The 22,979-nt window shown below is 38.1% G+C and overlaps 1 protein-coding gene across 1 annotated transcript in view; it reads right to left on the bottom strand.

Moving 5' to 3' along the window:
• Positions 1-3,226: 3,226 nt before the first annotated feature.
• ACOX3 (acyl-CoA oxidase 3, pristanoyl) overlaps positions 3,227-22,979 on the bottom strand; it is a 32,243-nt gene continuing 12,490 nt past the window's right edge. The window contains exons 7-17 of the mRNA XM_029962581.1: positions 19,464-19,560; positions 18,852-19,034; positions 17,365-17,487; positions 15,751-15,871; positions 15,139-15,258; positions 13,838-13,951; positions 12,058-12,173; positions 8,058-8,232; positions 7,541-7,608; positions 6,767-6,853; positions 3,227-3,640 (exon numbers count right to left, since the gene is read on the bottom strand). Of these exons, the coding sequence (XP_029818441.1) occupies positions 3,521-3,640; positions 6,767-6,853; positions 7,541-7,608; positions 8,058-8,232; positions 12,058-12,173; positions 13,838-13,951; positions 15,139-15,258; positions 15,751-15,871; positions 17,365-17,487; positions 18,852-19,034; positions 19,464-19,560 (1,324 nt within the window). The 3' untranslated portion in view covers positions 3,227-3,520. The remainder of the gene's footprint in view (positions 3,641-6,766; positions 6,854-7,540; positions 7,609-8,057; positions 8,233-12,057; positions 12,174-13,837; positions 13,952-15,138; positions 15,259-15,750; positions 15,872-17,364; positions 17,488-18,851; positions 19,035-19,463; positions 19,561-22,979) is intronic.

Here is a 22,979-nt window from a genome sequence, read left to right as displayed (position 1 = left end):
AGGCCTCTGTGATGTCCATATGGCTGCATCTGAGAGAGAAAGACTGGTCATGCTGGTAGCATGTGCTTGTATGAAATCACCTCTCTGCTTTGAAAACACATTAAGTCAGTAAAGAAAATACATGAATAAAGGTAAACAGAAGAGGAACTTGTAACCCTGCAGAATGCGTGATAAATCATTTAATACAGTGGGAAAGAGGCTTTTAGACAGAAATAGTAGTGTATGAGCCTACTTATCTCTGCAGAAAACAGGCACCTCTGGGAAACCTGCATCCACAGAACTGCATCTGTAAAGATGGTAGAGCTGCCACCTGACTCCCCAAGCATTTCTCCTGACACCATTACTCCTGCAGAGGTGATGTGAAATATTCATGTATTTATCTTGCCACATTAGCAAGCATTCAGTGTCCTAATGCATATGAACAATTAATGTTTTTTGCTAGAACCTTTTTGCTTTGAGTCACATCAGCAGAAATAGCTCATCATAGAAGAAACCAATTTGAAATACCCTTGACAGTAATCCACTATCCAGGAGAGAAGCATGGCACAGGGCACCGGGGAAGCAGAATGTTAGGGCTCTTTCAGGCCTGCTTGGATTCAACTTTCTGGTGCCTTCATGTGGCAGCTTAAAAGGACAGATTCCTGTGGCCAAATTGCTTTGGACTGAAGCTATTTGACAGCCTTTGACCCAGCTCCCCAGACAAGTTAAAATGACACATCCAACTTCATCTGGCATTTGAAGTGGAAGGGAAATGGCTTTTCTGTTCTGCGGGAAGCCTCTCTTATTTAATGTTCTACAAAAAGGAAGAAACTGCATATAATAATGACATCTTGTGGTAGTTGTTGAATTATTGTCCTATGATTTAGTAGATAATTGGATGCCAAATTTCATGACGTCTCTCTCCCTCCGTGCTGAAGCTCTGCAAATTCAGACTCACAATTTCTGTTGCTCTGAGAAGCCGGATGTAGAAGACCTCTGGAACCTTTGGTTTATTGTTGACTTCAGAGGAAAAGGATATTTTGATCATTTGATTACAAATGGCTGGTGAAACATACAGTTCAGAAATTCATAGTCATAACTGATGAAAGAATGGTTATCCAGCTACTCATACAGAAAATACTAGTTTTGATAATGTTGAGTGCAGAGTGGCTCCCCACATCCACAAGCAGGAGGAACCTGCTTATGCTGCACCATGGCTTTGTAGTGGGTGTGGGAGTAAATGGTGACAGCCTCTGCTGGCAGCACGTAAACGTGACAGCTGCTGAACACCTGCACTGAGCTTGCAAACAGTCTTGGTGAGAGATGTGTGGTGTTTTAAAGAGTAAATCCCTAAGGCCTCACAGTACCCCTGCTCTGCTCTTACTTACTTCAGCTTTGGAGTGCGGGTCTCTAACTCCTGCCATTAACTGTGTGGGTATCCAAGGACCACATGAAGCTCTAAGCTTACTGCAAGCTGTGTGACAGTTCATATTTAGGGTCCATAATCATGCTATTTAACTGAGTATACTATTTTCTCTGCCCATAATCATGTTCTTGCTGATGTAGTCTCTGCAGTGCTTGCCCTAGTTGAAGTTAGAAGCTTTCCAGAACAAACAGCACTTCTCCTGCCAGTTTGTGCAGTCCTTATCAGTACAGAGGAGCTCAGCTTTTATCAGGGAGTTTGGCTGTTGACAAAATAGTCATAATAAATAAGATTTGTGGGAACAACTTAGGAGTACATTTTTACAGGGTGTCTGTTTATCCTGATGTGTGTTCTGGCCTCACCAGGTCTTCAGTTCTGTGGTACTGTGACACAGTTTTGTTTTAGGGTTATTTTGGGGATGAAGGTGGCTTAAGCTATATGTCAAGCACTTTTGTGTTTTCTTCTGGGCTACCAAGACCTTATAAATAGACTTACAGTTTATATGCAAGATTCACACAAACCTCTGTCTCCCAGCTGTGAGGAAGGAGGCAAGAAAAGACCATGTCACTTTTGAAGAACTCAGAGGTGATGGTGAAATCACACGCAAGTGAGACAGTGAAATAATGCTGCTGATCAGCATTGATAGTACAGAATGCAGAGTGACAGATCACTGCTACTACATTTAATGTAGCAGGGCTTCTCTTCCCCATTTTCCTTTTTCACTGTCAGAAATCCTGGTGTTTATACTGGATATTGGGTGTAATGTGCTCTGCCTGTTTCCTTCAGCTCTGCACCAACACAAGCAGGAGACACTTGTTGGATTCCCTATTGACATAGAAAATTGCTAAAGATAATCATGGCACTCCGTGATTCCATATCTAATGACATGTGTTTAGCTGTATTGATCTATTTTTTTTCATGGGATGATGCCACCTATTGGACGTTATTAAGAGAGGCAAAACAGTTCAAAGAAAATAAATAAACGGGGCCGATTTTTCAGCAAAGGTTATACTTTCCTACAGTTCAATAGCAAGAAAAAGAGGTTCTATTGGGACATCCTGAATTATGGTACCTCATTAAAAGAGAAGAAGGAATAGAAGCAGAAAAAATACAGACAACACTGACTATCTCTGGAAAGGAAAAAGAAGTCCAGAAAAAAAAATACAGGTAAGGTTTAACAAGAGAGTTTTTATCTGTTTTTCCAATGGGTCTAGAAATGACAGTCACAGAATTTTGGTTTTTTGTTTGATTTTTTTTTAACTGAAGTGTGTTGATGGTGATCATTTTTAATTGACCTTGAACTTGTAGCGGTGAAATTATTAATATCTAAGATTGAGAGGTCTGGCTAAGAAGCTATCTTTACTAAAAGAACATCCTTTCAGCTAAAAGCTAAATCTGTGATTGTTTCCAACTTTCCAATTCTGAGCTAAGATAAAAAAGGTGTGTCACTAGTCAGAGCCATTTTTTTATATTGCTGTTATTTACTGTTTGACTCCTTAGAATTGTGGTAGTTAGCAAGCTCTCTAAGGAGTCCCATGCCTCCAGGGATGGATACCTGGTTTTAACATTGAAATGATTGCTTTTCCTTACCTCTTCCTTTCTTTTTTCTGAAACAGTACATAGGTTGGTTCTCTGCAATCTGAGAACAAGGGAGCAGAGGGGAAGATGCTCTCTGAACGTTCTCTTACTATATTCATAGTTAATACAGCTTCTGTCTGACCTGTCCTAAATTTTTTTTTCGCTTTTGTCAGTTTATTCATAATCCCTGATGGGAAATGTTTTTTAATTATTTACCTTCTGTAAGGTAAGTAATGACAAGAGACTGATTGGAAAATTTCTTTAATATAAACTTTGCAAAGCAGCAATCATAATGAATCTTCATTTTTTTTGCATTTAATTGAGTAAATATGTATAGTGTGCAGATTTGTTGCTCTTGCTCCTGTCATTACTATGTTAACAGTCCCTGAGACCAAGTTGGACTTGATTTCAAAGTTACTTTAAAACTTGGCACTTCTCAATGAAAATCTCTTCCATTTCCAGTGTTTGACATATTTCCTCTTGATGTTTGAAATGAAGTATCCATCTCAGGCCCATCCAGACTCTTACAAGTTGTTTGGTTTACAATCTTGACTTCAGCCTGCCTGTAACAGGTTTATTAATACAAAATTCTGCCCACCATGAAGGTCTGTTCAGAACTTTGTTGCCTTGAAGGATCTCTCCCCACATATTTTTATATAACTGCAAAATAATAATAATAATAAAATGATTAATGCATACAGAAGAAACAAACAAAGCTTCTGCAAGATAAATTATCTAACTTATTGGTTGAAATGAGATTGTGACTGCGTTTTTAGACAACAAATGTGAATAATTATGTAGAGGCAAGAATAAACACAAAGATAAAGCACAAAATTTCAAAGTACTGTAAACATCAGATTTCTGTGTAAATCACTTAGACCATCCTTGGCATAAGAAAAGGAAACCAGTAATCTTTATTAGTTCTTGTTTCAATTTGACATGAGTTATATTATCAAAGGTAGAAATTCAGAAACAAAGTTATATTAAGCTAATCTTTGTTCTGTCCAAACCTGTTACCAGAAGGCTGTATCTGAAAACACTCATGCATGTCTGTTGTTACCTTAGTTTCAACACATTTCTGGAGAGTTCCAGAACTTCTCTTCTAGATGTGAACTTGTCCAATTTAAGCATAAGAAAATCTTCTCTCAGAAGCATATTGCTAATTTATCATCAATTTGCAATTTTATGTGGAAGAGTTAAAAAAAAGTCTATGGGAAGTAAATTTTGCAAAAGTGTAATTTTAGCAATACTTCTTATTTCATAATTGACTGAAGCTTAAAACTTTAAATAACATTCCAGAAAGATGAGGAAAAGAAGGCCATATTTTCAGCAGTAAGACTGAGTACAGGACAATAAAATATTAACATAGTGTAAAAGCAGTCAGGGAGGTAAAGTGAAAAGCCTTTCTTCCACATTGAAAGATAGGTTGGTCCTATACATTTGTGATGATTTAATTAGTAATGAAATATATTTAATATTAAATATATTTTACCTTGATTACATGAGCCAGTGTTAACTTTTTATTCCATTCTATGTGAGTTAATATTGTCCAACAATTTTTAATTAATGTTGAATTAAATGTGGCAATAACTTCACATATTTAAACGGCGATTGTCAAAACTTCTAGATAGAAATGATGTCCACACCATGAAAGTTCCTTTTAAAGAGAATCTGAATTCTTCTTTCATGCTTAAAGCTGCCCATAACAAATCTTGGAACTTTTCTTCTGCTCTGATGAGCAGAAGATCTGAGGCTCATGGTGCAAGGCACTCCACTGCAGCACAGCATAGCTTACCTCGAATTAAATTCATTTTCCTGTTATACTTGGATAATCTATTCTTTACCATACTGTAATTTTCACTAAAATGTTTGTATTGGTTTTTAGAAGCTGCAAAGATAGCAATGAACAGGGAATTAAATATAGACAGCCAGGAGACAAGGAGCTTTATTGAGTATTTTCTCTAAGTGAGGGATTGGCAGCCTTTTTCAGATTTCAGTTGAAAATATTTACATAAGTTGAAAACCACAGACTTACAGGCAGTTCAGAAAACCTTCCTGGATTCCATAGACCATGGGTTGAATATCACTGATTGAAATTATTTTCTCAATATGGTTCAATGAATTTATAAAAAAAAATACACAAGGAAGCCAGTAGTGTTTTGAGTCCCATGTGCATAATTAATATATTATACTCATAATATTAATCTCTAATATAAATAAGTCTCTGTGCCTTCTGCATTTGTATGAGCTAAGAGCTAGCCAAATCCAACACATGACAGCTTGATCAGCTAAGAATTCTCCCTCTGACTGTTAGAAAGGGGATAGTATTCTAGGAATGGATGACTGAGTATTTGCACCATATTTTATATTTCTGCCTATAGCATCTGTTCACAGCTTCTGTTAGAGACAGAATAATGTGTGAAAATGGGCTTTGGGCCAATACACATAGTCTTAACTTTCTTACAAATTATGTTCCTCCTCTAAAGAGATACCTTTGGAGCTTCCATCCCAAAAACCTACAGAAATGGAAGCAAGGTTTCCAGTGATGATTACAGACCTCAGTTGAGATGGCTGGATAGGTAGAGAAAGTCCTTCCTCCTGTATTTGTAAAGAGTGTGTTAACAAAGTAATCATTGTGTTAGGTCAGCCTCTGGTTGGAAACATCTGGGCTGCCTTCTGTATTCCTTGATCACCATGGGAACGATGGACAACTTTGGACAAGAAGACATAGAGAATATTGGAAAGCATCAAGTACTTGACTCAGCAATCCTGACAAACATCCTGGCAGTGTCCCCAGGCTAGTGATTGTCTACAGTATCTATCCACACTAAACCAAACTACTGTAACTGTGACACCAGTCTCTACAAAATAGTTATCCCACAGCTTGGCCCTGCTGAGTAGGTTTGGCCAGTAAGCAAGAATTCTGGTTTGCTGAGACTTTGGAATGAAATATGGATCTTTAAATGTGTCAAGAAAAAAAAAAAGCAGAGAGGGATCATGACCTCGTACACCAACTCCATGGTGCACCCACGTCCCAAGTCCTGCTTGTAGGTCTGGTTATGACACCTCAGAAAGGATATGGCAGAAGCAGAAAATACACAGAGAAGGAAAACAAGGTCTGTCAGAGGAACGAAAAGGCTCCCATAGATAGCAACTGCATATGGACTGGGACTAGGAAGTATTTTTTCACAATACTCATAATTAAGCTGTAGAAATTATTGTCTGATGGAAACCAAAAGACAGTTGAATTTGAAAATGGATGGAAAAAATGGAGGATAGACACGTCTGTGGCTATGAAACAGAGTGATACAAATACAACCTACAGTATGAGATCTCTCTTAAACCACCACCTGCCAACAATTCAGACACCAGGGAAAGAACACCTCGATGTTTCATCTGTCTCGTACAATGTGCTGCTTGGCCACCCTTCTCTGTCAGTTACAGAGTATTCTGAGAACTGAATCCAGTATGGTCATTCTTATGCTCTTAAGTCTTGCTTTGTGTAACTGTATCAAAAATTTCTCTCAGTCTTTTTTTTTTTTTTTTTGTGTTCAGTGCACAGGTGCCTACAAGAGCAAGCTAGAGCAATACCTCACAAGCTTATCTCCAGCAAATGCAAAATGTCATTTTCTGCTGACATCAATTTAACTCTGCTAGGACTTTCCACTGAAAAAGTGATTTTCTTTTCTTTTGTACCTGTGAAGTGTCTTGAATATGTTAAGGCCATTTACAGGCAATAATCCTCTTAATCATTAAACTCACAAATTTAACAATGGGTTTTCTTACCTCTCCACTAGCTTTACCAATGGGAGAATTGAGAATGAAGTCGGGAGGAGCAAAGACATCAACCAGAGCAATGGCATCATCTTTCAACTGTTTAAAAATAAAAGACATAACACTTGGCAACTTCTGTAGTTGTCTATGGCTACCTGTGAGCTACAGAGCAGCATAAAGAATATTTTCATAATGTATCAGCTATTGATAATTTAAGAGAAATCCATAATAAGTAGCCTAGTTTTATTTTGCCTTTTTTCACTCCCAGGGTAACTGTCAAAGGAGAATGTATTTTAAATGTTTTCCTCCTTTACTTATGGAGTGGTTTTAAAACACATTTTAACAAATATGGTGCTGTTTGCACACATAAACACATATATTTTTGAACTTTAAAAATGTAATGTCCATCTTCTTCTTTGAAATTTTGCTGACCTGCAAAGAATATATTCCAGTTTAGAAAGCTTTTGTGCTAAGAAAAAAAATTCACAAGCTAACATTATAATGAAATAAGTAGAACTGGACCGAAATATTTCACTGGCTTTCCAATGAAGATTGCAAGGCCACAAATGCTGTGGTGTTATTTGGTAGGATATATTGTTTTCTGTTTATTGGTAAATAAATTAGGACTAGATTCAGGGTCGATGACTTGCTAAACTTTACAGAAAATTATTCAGAAATTATTTATATAGTATTGTGCTCATTTACCCCTTGAAGTATAGAATAAGTGATATATCTCCTTTTTAGTATTTGTATATTATATTATTTAATCACAACAAACAGGCTTACCCTGTAGCAGAGCTCCAGAATAGCATTCTGAATAAGTCTACCAGGTTGTTCACCTGAAGCATAGCCACCTGCAAACACATTCACAGAGAAGCTGACACCAGTTAAGATTACACTGATACAAACTTTTTACAAAAATGACTAAATAGATTCACCCATGTAACTGAAAGTCTTTCATTAATTAGTTGGCTGCAAAACTTTTATTCTGAGATATGTAGAGCCTTTTCCAGTAACAAGCTACACTACAGCACCTTGTTGTTTATCCCCTATCCTCTCCCCCAAGCACTGGATCACAGCAAAACTTGTGATCCCTCCATCACCTCTGAGCTAACAGGGAAACTTTTGGGTTATTTGTCATTTCAGATCCCTGCTCCTGAAAATTTGGTTTAGAATGATTGTTTTGTGTTAGACGAGCAGTAAGAAAACGCTCTAACATAAATCCTAGTTAGGATTCCCTCCCCTTGCCAAGTTAGGACTTTTATGAGCTGACATGCACAGTATATTCAGGAGCTGATCTCACCTTGGTAGAGCACAGCCAGGTGTTTACTTAAAGACCAGAGTCCATAGAGAGCACAGAGATTCTTAAGCACTGGCTGCAGTGTAGGTGGAATGCTGGGGTCATGAGTGTAGTCATGATACCGCTGTAAGACTGTTTGTTCAATGAAGGCAATGGCTAAGGATCGACAGTAGTACACCTTAGGAAATAGAAAAGAAGGACACTGAGTATCAAAATACAAAGAACTAATCCTCAGCTGGTGTAGAATGGCATTGCTCTGCTCAGGTTAGTAGAGTTCTGTTGATTTAGATCTGATGATTTAGTGTGAGCTTAAAGAAATTCTAAGAAGAAACGGCAGGAGAAAACACTTTCTACAACGTCTATGTAAAGGTTAGTCATGAGATATCTCATGAAATGCCTCTTAGAAATAGGATTGTATGCCTATTACCAGTGTAATTTGGCCGTTGCACACAGACTTTATAGGATCGAGTAGCTACATCAGAGAGAAGACAATGCAAAATCAGGTTTGCTGATTTTAGGATCATTAATAAACACATATAATGCTTAAGAATATTTATATTTATTTAACATTATGCAGAGTTTTATAAAGAGGATAAAATCTTCCTATTGAAATTGTATTACAGTCTCTTCAAATAACAAATAAAAATCTAATCATGCCAGCATGAATGGATTCTGTTTATGGATGGCAACAGATTGCAACACATGTTGCAATCACACAACAGCTACAGGGTGGACAAGGGATTGGACCCAGCCAGCACTGGTTTAGGAAGGGCAGATCCTATCTGACCAACCTGATGTTCTTTTATGATCAGGTGACCCGCCTGGTGGATAAGGGGAAGGTTGTGGACGTGGTCTATCTGGACTTCAACAAAGCCTTTGATACCATCTCCCACAGCATTCTCCTGGAAAAGCTGGCAGCCCACGGCTTGGACAGGGGCACTCTCAGCAGTTAAGAACTGGCTGGATAGCTGGTGGTGGTGAACAGGGCTGCATCCAGTTGGCAGCCAGGCACTAGTGGTGTCCCCCAGGGATCAGTGTTGGGCCCAGTTCTATTTAATACCTTTACTGATGATCTGGATGAGGGGATTGAGTGTACCATTAGCAAATTTGCAGATGACACCAGGCTAGGGGGTAGTGTTGATCTGCTAGCAGGTAGGAGGGCTCTGCAGAGGGACCTGGACAAGCTGGAGAGATGGTCTGATTCCAACAGGATGAGGTTCAGCAAGGCCAAGTGCCGTGTCCTGCACTTTGGCCACAACAACCCCATGCAGTGCCACAGGCTGGGCACAGAGTGGCTGGAGAGCAGCCAGGCAGAAAGGGACCTGGGAGTTTGGATTGACAGGAAGCTGAACATGAGCCAGCAGTGTGCCCAGGTGGCCAAGAAGGCCAATGGCATCCTGGCCTGCATCAGGAACAGTGCGGCCAACAGGACCAGGGAAGTGATTCTTCCCCTGGACTCAGCACTGGTGAGGCCACACCTCGAGTACTGTGTCCAGTTCTGGGCCCCTCAGTTCAGGAAGGATATTGAGGTGCTGGAGCAGACCCAGAGAAGAGCAACGAGGTTGGTGAAGGGACTCGAGTACAAGTCCTATGGGGAGAGGCTGAGGGAGCTGGGGTTGTTTAGCCTGGAGAAGAGGAGGCTCAGTGGAGACCTCATCACCCTCTACAACCACCTGACAGGAGGTTGGAGCCAGGTGGGCATCAGTCTCTTCTCCCAAGCAACCAGCAGTAGGACAAGAAGGCACAATCTTAAGCTCTGCCAGAGGAGATTTAGGTTGGATATTAGGAATAAATTTTTTATGGAGAGAATAATCAGACATTGGAATGGGCTGCCCAGGGAGGTGGTGGATTCACTGTCCCTGGAGGTTTTTAAGATGAGACTGGATGTGGCACTTAGTGCCCTTGTCTAGTAACCACGGCACTCTTGCATCAACGCTTGGACTTGATGATCTTGGAGGTCTTTTCCAACACGGTTGATTCTACAATTCTATGATTTTCAAGGAATTATGCAACTAATCCTTGTCGACTATCCAATGAGAAAGACAAGTCACCAGTTACTGTTAATGCAGAGTATAAGGAATATTTGTCTATATTTATATACTTCACCTTTGCTATATTGTGGCATATATCATGTAATGAAATACACAGCTGACTGAAAACATTGTAGCTGGTGAACAGGAGGGGAATATGAAACCACTGCTATTCTGGCTGATTTGTTGCAATGTTGTTAACATGTGTTTGGTTTTAGCCCATTTGTTAAGGGTTGAGGTTTTTCTTCTTTTTTTTTTTTTTTAATTTAGAATTAGTTGATTAGCTGTTTTTTTCCTTTTACATACTTGCAATGTCCTTGCATCTAAATCCACTGCAACATTTAAAAAAGCCATATTCCAAAGATAACTGTCTGTATCAACAGCTGTCCAGTGGCATACTTATGTCCAAGCTCAGATACAAATATAAATGGCAAACCACACATCTATTCTCTGCAGGATTAGGGAGGACTTCCCCCTTACTACAAGGTCTTTTTTAGATATGAATATCAATTCCCTACTCAGAATGAAATGTCTTAAGATCACAAATGAAACATTAAAAATTATTTCCCTGTTATTCTCCTCTATAATTCTATTTCCCTCTTTACCTTTGCTTGCACTACTGTATTGTTTCTATAAAGCTACCTCCAAAACAAAATAACCATGGGACATGCCAGGAATCTCTTCCAGATTCCCTATAGCATGAACAAATATTATGTATTAGTCAGCCACTGGGCTGACAGAAAACTGTTGTTTCATGCCCAGAAAGTTTTAAATCAAATACGTACATGTCTTCAAAGCACAGCTTGTAAATCATTTTCAGATGTTTTTGAGGTATGCCATTTAAAATAAAAAATCCTGCTGTCCTGAGGAGGAGTTGTAGGGAGAAAATAAAACCTAATGACCTAAAGTATATCAATGCCTATCTCAAAAGAAATTGTGTGCCTGAGTATCTTCGGATTTTAGCACATCTGAACATAAAAGAGAAAAGAACCTTCACACTTCCGAGCAAACCACTCTCTCTAATGCACTGGCCTCCCCAAGACCTGGCCAACTGACAGGAAATCAGATTTGAATTTCTGGCAATTCCCATTCTGAGTTTGACCCTGAAGAGTTTCTCTAATAAGCTGCTTCTAGGGTAAAAAACAGGAAAGACTTTCTCCACTCTACCAGTTGTTTCACACAGATCATCCCCTGTTGAAGCTAGGCTGGTTCTTTTTAGTTGTAGAGTTGAATATTCCTTCTCAATGGTTTTTAACGAGCTTTGCAGATAAGGTGAATGACACTGACCATTTTCAGGGAACTGATCTTTCTAAGTGACAAATGACAACTGCTCTTTCTTTGGGTATGAGCCAGTTTTTCTCATGGAGGTAACAGAGGAATCTGGTGAACTTGGGGATATGCACTGAAATTTGGAGTTAAGCCATTCCTAGCTGTTAAAACTCTCTGGTGAGAGAGTGGATCTGCTATATGTAAATTGTCAATGTTTCCTTTTCAGGTTCCAGTGCTGTCAGTCTGGTATCCTTCATGAGTACTTTGCCCTATAGGAATTGGAGATGAAAAAGACCTATTAGGTCATCCAGTTTACCTACCTGCCAGAGCAAGATTCTTTCCTACAGTATGTATTTGGCCACAAGAGCAGATGGAGAAGTAATAATCAGATGCTGCAGTAGATTTAATACTGGTAGATTTAGTCTTCATAAGTTGTGCTATCAAAATTACAGACAGCATGCAGCACATGCCTGCAACTTTTCTGAAGGGAAATATATCCTGAAAGACTTCTGCTGACAGTAACTGTCCTGCTATCATGTTCTATGCCAAGAACATGGACAGGTATTAAGTTTTATTAGTTATCTGACTTGCTGATTTATGGTTGAGGAAATTGTACTTCATGACACAAGCAGATAAAGCTAACAGGACCTGAAAAACTTGCATGAAAACGAATAAATAAAATAAGAAAGATTAATAAGTATTACCTGAGAGTTGTTTTTTGCCTCAAAATCACTTAGTCCAGCCTGCTTTTTCTTACTCAGTTTTAGGTCACTTTCTCGGAGTAGGTAGCAAACCAGCCATTTATAAGCTGCTAAAGGAACTGTGAAAAAGAGAGAAGCAAAATTCTTAACATTCACATTTATAATGCAGGAAGTCACACGCAAATTCTACTGCAGTCCTAGTTTTTGTTACTTGAGATGAAAAGTGAAAGTGTTGATTAACTGACATGTTAATTGATGTTACACTTTGTCCATTACTGTAGATACAATAAATATCTGGGGACCACAGTCAAACTGTAACTGTACAGTGAAGACACACCACACCTGACCATACACTAGTTCATACTGACTCAAAGCTAGAAGACAAGGTATACCTACAGCTCAGTTTAGACTTCTGACTTGAATAAATTTTTTAGCTTGCTAATTTTTTTCATATTAAGACTTAGGTCTGCAAGGTACGCAGTCTTGTCTGAGAATACAAGAAGACAAGACAGTCCACATTTAATGGAAGCTTGACTTCCAACATTGCAAAGATGGCTGAATGTAATCACATTTAAATGAACAGCTTTGTACATAATTGTGTCATATTTTAAGAACAGCCTGGAACTATTAAGGTAAAAAGTAATTCAGCATAAAGTCCTTGCCTGAATCCTGCTTGCTTGTTTCTTAGCTTAAGATTTAGTGTAGACTATGATTTAGGCAATTGGCAGTGCTTACATGCTGCCTAAATTTTGGCAACTAAATTAACAGTCCAGTTTCTAACAGAATGGATCAATAAACAGATTGAGATTTTTTTTAAAAACTGTAGTCTGTTTCAGTAGGTATTGAAAGAGAAGAGAGAACATGTTCTTACATATCAGTTTGTGCATCTTGGAGACATACAGGAAACAAGAAAGCAAGCAGTTGTTTTGAACTAGTCTTTTTCTTATAAACCTTTATGTTTTGAAATGATTCAGATTTTGCCCTGCAGCTATTATGATACTATCTTACTTGGTACTGTGCATCACTATCTGAAGTTCAGCTTTTCTGTAATTATTTGAGCACTGAAGTGGTTATTGAATTATAGGAATCAACTTGATTGCTCCTTATATGTCAAGGCTGGAGTTTCTTCCCCCGTTATGTTCTCAGTTATACAGATTCACTTAAGCTCTGTGTCCTTTTGCTCTCTCATTATCTGCTCAGTTCTTTATAATTTTTGCCTCCAAGGGCCAATCTGGGCTCACAGTAATACACAAAAGGGAGTGGCTTCTAATGTCATACTTGATTTGATTACACCAGACTAAACCAGGAAAACTGCAGGGAATTTTCTTTTTACCATTACTCGTTTTTCTCTATACAACCATAAGCAACTGTCAAAACCAGAGAAAATTAATGCCTTTTCAACATACTTCTAAATCACTTGTGTGGTTTTCTAAAAGAAGATGTTTTAGCGATAGAAGGTAGTGGCAATCAATGGCCTTAGAACTGGAAAACAGTAATACAGTGGCAAACCCCCTAAATCACAGATATTACTTTAGAGACACAAAAATGGAAGAAAAATATCTGATGCTATCCTCCATTCCAGAACTGAGGCTGGGGACAATAGAACCTACTTTGAAATGCAAACTATGTTCTTAGTAAATTGAAATGCATGTAATACAAAGAAAGTCAGCAAATATGACAAATATCTAATAAATAGCAGAGGCTGAATCTCAAATCTCTGGATTGTCTCCTTTGGAAGGGAATTTAAGATTCTAGAATCAGTTTAACAACAGCAGAAGGCTACCTGAGGAGTCCATGCAATCTTCAACACTAATGGCTGTGAATCTCCAGCCAAGGATATGATGGTAGTCTTGCAAAACGTTTATTGTTCCCAAAGGGGATTCAAAAGGAGCTTTATCTGAAACACCAAAAGAAATAAAAATGATATATAAGAAAAGAAATCAGACTTTTTGGAACTAAAAGCCTATTACAAAGCCATGCATACACTCAGCAGGCCAGATGAAATTAGACCATAATATTTATTTTATTATGGCCTAGTTCAGCCAAAAGAGGACTGGTGGACAAGTGTGGAAAAACCTGACATCAGTGCCTATAATTATGCCCCATAAGATTCAACTCCAATTGCTGAGTTTTCCAGCTCTGTAAGATGCTAGTGAAACTCACTGCTGGAAAACTGAAACAAAATCTAGAGAACTACAAAATGTAGTGATGGATATTGCTACCAAGTTAGGTGATATGAGCTGTTTTAAGTACAATAAACAGACTTATGATGACTTTACCAACACAGAATCACAGAATCATAGAATGGGGTGGTTGGAAGGGACCTTAAAGATCATCTATTTCCAACCCTCCCATCCTGGACAGGGTCACCTTCCACTGGACCAACGTGCTCAGAGCCCCATCCAACCTGGCCTCGAACACTTCCAGGGACGGGGCATCCACAACTCCTCTGCACAACATGTTCCAGTGTCTCACCACCCTCACAGGGAAGAATTTCTTCCTAACATCTAAACTAAATCTCTCATCTTTTAGTTTAAAAGCATTCCCCTTTGTCATATAACTATCTGCCCATGTAAAAAGTAGCTCTCCCTCTTTTTTGTAAGTACTAGAAGTCCACAATGAGGTCTCCCTGGAGCCTTCCCTTCTCTGGGCTGAACAAACCCAACTCTCTCAGCCTCTCTTCATAGCAGAGGTGCTTCAGACCTCTTGAGCATCTTGGTGGCCTCCTCTGGATCCTCTCTAACAGGTCCAAATCCTTCTTGTTCTTAGGAACCCAGAACTGAATGCAGTACTGAGGTAATTCCATTGAAATAAATTGCACTTCTCAGGGAGTAAGATACGACTTAACCTGATTAGGGATGGCAAAACATCTAGCTGGTTTCTGCAAGATTTAGGAAAAAGAATATTTCTTGCAGCAAATATCTGTGTATTATGAATGTACCATATGACAGAGTCTGTAGCACATTATTTATGCTTCACAGAATGACTACATGACTATCAAATGCTTTCAGTATGAAATTACCTCCTAATTCCATTAGCTACACACTGTTGGGTCCAGCATAAGATTCCACACTGAAAACTTACCTCTTATGCAGTTCATCCAGCTCATTAAGTAGTTGCTGGTTTGTTGAAGGAGGACGTTGTTATCTCCCTCATATGTGCAGTTTGGATCGTTGTCATTTCGGATTTCACCCAGACGATTCACTTAATAAGAACAAGTGCATAATTTAATATATTGCAATGTACTAGTGGAAGCTAAGAGAGATTAAATAATTATTTTGTGACAAAACACAAGAGAGTTTTCTGTCCCTGTATGTAAAACTATTGTGATGAACAGAGGAGTTTGAAAGTTCACTGTTTAGTTTGTGAAAGTGAACATACTGTAAAGATTTTAGAAAAATGTGGTACTCATCTAACAAGGGGAATTTTCCTCTATAAAGTCTGCATCTTTGTTTTTGAAACTGAGACTGAATTGCTTGTATAGTGTGTCCAAATGCTGGTGCAGATCCTGTACAGGTTTAGGGGGTTTTTTTGTGGTAACAGGAATGACATAAACTTTAAAAATATGGATATGAGGAAAAAATACTTTCTAAACATATTGCTAAAATGCAGACATCATGATAGAATAGCAGTTGAAGAACACATCAACATAACTGTTCTCTCTCTGATCAGTATATGCAGCAGACTGTAACTTACTGGCAAGGTAACCATGTCCTCCACAAGCTTCTCGGCACTCCTGGGCTGCCTGCTGAGCAGTCCAAGATGCCAGTGGTTTGCTGGCAGCAGATAAAGCATGAATCTCACGTCCCAAATCAGCCTTTGTGAAAAACAAGTTATAAGTGAGTAATAACCTTTACACAAAGTAAGTTTGTGACCAGTTAAAGCCATATATATGTGTACTGCTTTATAATGAACAGTAACTGGCAATACATGCATAAAATTTTCTGAGATCTCTGTAAGCATATTTTTCGGTACCACAGAAAAATCCTGACAAAACTGAAGAACTTTCAGCACCAACTTTCTTACACGAGACAGGAATAATTCATGCCAGGTAATGGGCACATGGGTACATCTTAGCTCAGCTGTGCCAGCTGGCATGGCATTGAACTGCTTGTCACTCTTTCCCTCCCAAAAATGGAGAGGTCTGAAGGTGGACCGTCCAGAGAAAGCTTCATTCCCTCTGTGACACAAGCACTACCTCTCTCCCTGGTCAGCAAGGGGATATTTATAAAATTTATTGCCTTGCACAGTTTTCACTCATCTTTTAAGCACCTGTTTTGTAAGGAATAGGAAAACTTAAATGTACATCCTTGGTTTCCAGAGAAGCAGAGTAGTCTGCATTTACACTAACTCTGCTGACCCTCCTTTGCAAACGTGTTTGGAACTCCAGTTTCTGGAGACAGTGACTTGATACAACCAAGGTTTGTTTAAGAGCAACTCCCTGGTTGCTTTTGTTTGTTTGTTTGCTTATTTAGATGTCCTCTCAAACAAAAGAAATTCATAAGGATTACATTCTTAACATTTTCAACTAACAGTGATGTTTATTCCTATCATGTTTTTTTTTCCTGAGAGCCACTGTTTTGCCTAAGATTAGTGACTGCACTGTAGACTTCCAGAGATGAAGTATCAGATAAAAAAATGAAACAGATTCTTCTGTGGTCTATGCAAAGAGGAAAAATTAGAATACCCAGAGACGAGTACAAAAATCTTTCATGAGCTTCATTTTAGCTGAAAAAAGCCTGAGTGTTTAAATAAGATCTGAGCAATTCACAGCCAGTGTGTAGGCCCTAACAATTTGTATTGTCAAAATTTGCAAAAATAAATAAAATTTATATGCTATAAAAACCCCCATACTGCTGTTATTTTGATTAGGAATCAGTCCTTGCACAGAGTTGATAGATTAAACTATTTCCTCTGTAAAGGGGTGACTTTCCAATGGGCTGATTGTGGATGAGCAATTCAGCATTGACTCTAAAGTCTTAACTTTTTTCTCTAAAAATATTTATCCTAATGCAAGGATTTGAGCTGAATTTGCACCCTCATAACATATTTATGATAAAAAATTCTGCAAGAAAACATAACTTTTAATCCCAAAGAAATCTATAAAACTTTAATCACTTCATCAAAACTAATTTTAATGCTTTTCTAAATGCAACTTTAATCAGTACTTTGTAGCCTCATATTTTCTGAGACATTGCTCCATCATTCTTGATTGCAACATAGCCTAAGACTTCTAAGTAGGTCTTTCATTTAAGTTTCCAGTTTATTATAGTTAGAGCTCAGTGAAAAAGAAATGTGTAAATATCTCACCTGTCTCTGATTCCTTTGCTGTGTCAACGCACCTGCAGCAAACTCCACGTAGTTCTCAAACAGGGACTTGGAGAAATAATCTAAGGCATATGCAGCAGCCAGGTAAGGAAAAAGACGCCATTGCTAGAAAAAAAATTAAACTGATTTGATCACAAATTGATATATGTTTTTAATACTTATTGTATTGAACTAACCCATTAATTTTTACTGTGTTCAAATTGGAAACTGTTTAATGGAGAACTTAACAATAACTGTCTATTAACATAACTAATTGTAACTACATACAAGTTACAGTTATGTTATTCAAGTTCTTGCATTTCATGACTTTGTGATAAACATTCTGTTAAACTAGTGCAAAAGTTCACTGAAGCTTTGGGGACCAATGACATATTTTTTACCCTGTGTTTATAAAATGTCTGGCATGCCAGGGCCAGTCATGATTCATATGTTTCTTCAGTAATAACATGACAGAGGTTGTAACCATTTCACTTGCTTGTTTGTTGCTGAATGTATATTAGTGCTGGTTACATTCTGTGAAAAAAAACCCAAACAAACAAGGGCTGAGAAGCAGAGAAAAAAGCATCTTTGCTGCTCCATGCAACTTGGGGCTTGTGAAGGAAAAGTTTAGAAAGCTTTTGTGATAAAGGAAGAAGGGAACGAAATTTTCAGCAAGAACCCACAGAACAGGCCAAAACAGAGAAAAATTGAGAGACTCAGAGAATAATGGAAGCAGATCCCAGCTTATTCAGAAGTGGTGGAAAGAAGGCAGCTTTCACTAGTTTGTGGAAATCCATGAACTCTTTCAACATTGCAAGACTAAGTGCAAAGCTGGAAAAAAGCACCCACATTGCAAAGACAAACTGGGCAGGTTTGTTTTCAGCACTTCTTATATTTTAACTTTTGTCTTTCAGCAGATCTGAGTTTTCTCTATTTCCCAGTTACTCCACATACTCTTGTTCTATTTTTTCAGAGCAAAAAGTTGTTTTCATCTGCATAAACTGCAGACAAACATTAATTATATTCCCCTCCAAATCAGTACTATCTCGAGACTTCTCCACAATGGATGTCATTGATTTTTGTAATTTTAAAGCATAAAGACTAAAAAGAGAAAATTAGAGTAACAGCAAAAGAAGTACTAAAATTTTCAAAGAAATACTAGTTCCTACATGTGCAGTACTTTCACATATGCATATGAGACAGTCTTTCTCTGAAAAGGTTACTATTTAGAAGACAAAATTTTCTAGGTACTTCAGAAACATGAATATTTTTGGTTTTGCTATTCCAAGAACTTATGTCAAAAGCCTGATCGTGCCAGGAGAAGGTCTTGAGTTGGGAATGAACCCCCACAACTGCACTAGAATGATGCTTCAGATGATACAGACAACTTTAATTTCGCTAACTGCAGTGTTACTGTGGTGATCTACAGTAGTTCTGAATCTGCATTTCATTATATAAAAGTCCATAGCTGTGAATTCCAAAGTATTCACCTGTGTTTGGTATTCAAGAACAGGTATTTCTTCATCCTCAGTTGGTCCAAACTGGCGGCGAGCTGCTGAGAAGCGAATGGCTATTGCCAAGGCAAGCTTTAAATTGGTCGTGGACATAGCCGTGATCATAATCCTGCCACTGGACAAGGTTCCCAGAGCTGCACTAAAACGCTCTTTAACATCCTGAATGAATAAAAGGCACAGACAGAATGGTGAGGCTAACATTTCATTTACAGCCCCCATGAAGATGCAACTTTGGTAGCGTGATTAGAAGCACAGAGGATTGGCCAGTTTTGTTTCTTGACTTATTCAGAAAAGACTTTCAGGCAAGACTCAGAGCAGTCTTGCCTGAACATGGCCAAACTCTAAACTCTTTGAGATCAGTGGGGTAGTTTAAAGAGCACTGAGTTCAGTAAAATCAGCCAGGTGAGACATCTCTGAAACAGAATTACGAAAATGGCATTCATATCTCATTTGAAATTGTTAACAGCCTTACTTAGGTTTAGGTCTCTAGTACCTCCCAACATAAGAGGCCCACGCTCTGTCTCTTAATCTACCTATATTTTGTATATTTAATGAACTGTATAAATGAAACAAAACCTCGTTTCATACCTTGACTGAACTTGAGTACTTCCCCTCAGCTGTGACATCTCCAGCTATATTCAGTATGTTTTCTTTAGGTATCCTGACATTGTGGAACATGGCGAATCTGTTTAAACAAATACACAGTGTAAAATCTACATTGTCCAAGGTGTTTGCATTACAGAAAAATGTCACAAAGACAGGATTGCACAATGATCTCAGGCATGTCAGTGAACTGAAAACTGTGCCCATCAAGCCAGGTAAATTATTTTAGGAGAGCAAGCCCGGGACAACGAAGGCCTTCAAACTCAAGAGCAGCACAAGAAATTCACAAAGGGAGATTAGTTGTTGTAATTCATCTGGTTTTTTGGGTTTGCTTTAAAAAGATGATGCCTACAAAACCAAAACACACACTTCATTGACTCTAGGAGGCCATTTCAGTAGCTTCATAAGTAAAGTAAAAAAGTAATGGAAGGATGAGCAATTTATTCAATCTGAGGGAAGGGACAAGAAAAGTCACTTATTAGAGAACTTATACACAAGCAGTTTGACAGGTACTTTCACCGACACCTCAGACACTTGAACTGAATTCTCAGTCTGCATGAGCCCAGGTAAGTTACTTAGCTTGATATCTCAGCTGTCAAAAAATTTCAGAAGATGAACAACTTCCTTCTCCTGCCTAGAAGCTGACTGGACCATTCTGACTCCTAGTAATTCCCTGCCACTAACAATTCTGCTGAAGTATATGCTTTACTGAAGCATATACTTGTTGTTTAGTCCAGTCTGGAGATTGCTTTGGAATAGAGGCACTATATATTTTTATGAGTCTAAAATATAGATCTGGGAGGATCATTCATGCTATTGCAAAACAAATGAGGACATAGCTGCAATAGCGCTCTGAGGAGGAACCAAATGGAAATTTTTCCTTTGTTTAAACTCAGATTAGGAATTCTGTTCCCTAGAATGTGGCATGTTAAAAAGGAAGACCGGGACAACATTTTCTAAATTGTGGCACCCTAGCAGTAATAAAGAGGGAAGTTGTTAGAATAGGAAGAATGTCCTAAGTATTCACATTGGTCAGAAAGAAAGTGTCTGAACTGTTTCACCCAAATGGGCAATAGAACTTGGCACAATAGCAGTAGTATCAACTCCACTCACAAATATGTCACTATCTAATAGCACTTGAAAAGCTGTATTTGTAATCAAAGAAAATTCCTTTTCCCTGCCAATACAGGCTGATCTATTTAATAAGGCTCACGAGAGCCAGGTCTTTCACATTAATAAATTACATAAGGGCTGCATTGCTGCATGTGCTGTTAAATTATGAGTTGTTTCCAAGGAAACGTATCTGCATACGGAATTTATTCAGCCTTAGAGATACACAGTATTTTCGGACTTAGACACAGAGAAAGGCGTGCTATCCTAACCAAGGACCAGCTGCTTACTGGCCTTAACAGTCTTAATAAGTGCTTTGTTAAGTGCCAGTTTCTCTGAGACAACACCACTTCATAACCAAAAAAAATTCAGAACTTCCAGAAAACTGATTTTCATATTTGTTAATATTTTCTCATATCACTGAAAATAAAAAATCTCATTCACGAAAGATCTTTTGGGTAAATTCACATTCTCTGCTCCCTATATCCCAAACAGAATCACAATTAAAACTGTATAACCAGCAGTATTTTTAAGCAATAGCATGCACCTTAGACAGAACTTGAGCTTTTAAATTATGACTACTCATTACTTTAATTACAGGAGAGTGTGCATGGCAAGGTTTAGGTCCCTGGTTTAGCACTTTCTTTTCATAGTTGCTGTACATCCATAGAATTCCAAGAAGGTGTTTCCTCCTAGGACCTTATGATCCAAGCATAAGACAGGAAGCTACAAATGTGTTCAAAGAAGCAGTTTAGCTGACACTAACTACTGAAGAATACTTTCTTGACAGGATACCTGCCAGTCACAGCACACTGGCAGCTATTCAATAGCATTTTTTTTACAAGCCATTAGAGTAAATGAGAATTTTAAGAAGGAATCAGTGATCAAAGTAAGGGTGTCACTTGGATGTTTATAAAGGATCCCTCCAAGGTAGGAAAAGATGTGTGGAAGAAAGCAGTATTATTTTAAAAAGCTACCACATGGGTGATAAAAACTGGAATTATAAACCAGACTAAAGGAAGAGTTGACCTAATAGAGAGAGACAATACGACCTTCATGGCATAGATTAGGAAGAAATTTCAAAGGGTTCCAGTTCTTGAGCCTTCTCTTTGCAAATACCTATTTGGAACATGCTTAGCCTTGTGTGTGATGAATGGTAAGATCCATGGTAGTGATCATGGAATCATGAAGGATGAAAAAGATTGAGTCCAACCATTAACCCAGCACCACCATGTTTACCATGTTCCCAAGTGTGACATCCACATGCCTTTTGAACACTTCCAGGGATGGTGATTCCACAACTTCCTGTGGTAGCCTGCTCCAATGCCTGAATACTGTTTCAGTGAAGAAATTTTTCCCAGCATCTAACCTAAAGCACCCCTGGGGCAACTTGAGCCCATTTCCTCTTGTCCTGTCACTTGTCATTTGATAGGTAGCGACAATGAATAAGATGGTAAATTATCCAGTTGCTTTTTACATTGTAGTGATTTGTTCAATTCATTCAGCAAAGTTGCGCAGTTGTAGAAAATTGTTTATATTGACACGTGTTTGAGATTCAAGAGTTCATAAAAAGCAAATTCAAATCTGCTACTATGCAAATCCATACACCAATAACCTACTTTTAGGAAATTCAAGCCTACTCATATTGAATATGTGACAGATGAGTGCCAAACAAAACAGCTCTCAAAATGACCTACACAGTTTTACCCACTTTCACCTGTTGTGATACAATCCCAAACAGTTAAATCTAGAGGAAATCTTTTGTTGGAAAGAGTGAAAAACATTTAAGAAAGTTTTATTATAATCTGTCTGACACAAATATAATGAAGCCAATTCTGTACCCCAAAAAAGAAGGCTAAAAATTATTATGATTAAAAACTACATGTATACTCTTCTTAAATAATTTTTCTCACAGGTAGTGAACCAGAATACGGAATTTCCTATTGTTATACAATAACCTATTTTCTTAAAATCAAAATGAATTCAAATAACAGGTTTTGAAAGTTTAGATTTTTTCCCTTGATATTATCCATTACAGATACATTATTTACTTCTTTTCCTGCAAGTTGCTATAAGATATACAGATACACATATAAGATGGCAAAGACTTTAAGAAGCAAAAGAGAGTGGTAGAACTAGCAATTAAAAATCACACAGAAAATTCCCATGTGTAAAGAAATAAGGTATTTTGCCTATAAGCACCAGTGTTGAAAATAAATGCAGAACCTTACAGGACTAGGCGTTTAGGTGACCTTGTGAGATCGCTGCCAACTGCTGCTATGCTCCTTCTCCAAGAACTTTGCTGTTGGGAATTGTTAGACATACTGGCCAATTTGAACTTGATATTGGAACATATTAAAAATAAATAGTAAGATTTAATGAAGTCAGTGA

Source organism: Manacus vitellinus, unplaced genomic scaffold, assembly GCF_001715985.3.
Source record: "Manacus vitellinus isolate BGI_N305 unplaced genomic scaffold, ASM171598v3 scaffold_0_pilon, whole genome shotgun sequence".
NCBI lineage: Eukaryota > Metazoa > Chordata > Aves > Passeriformes > Pipridae > Manacus > Manacus vitellinus.
The sequence above is the reverse complement of the archived record's forward strand: the minus strand, read 5'-3'. Positions and strand labels throughout refer to the sequence as shown.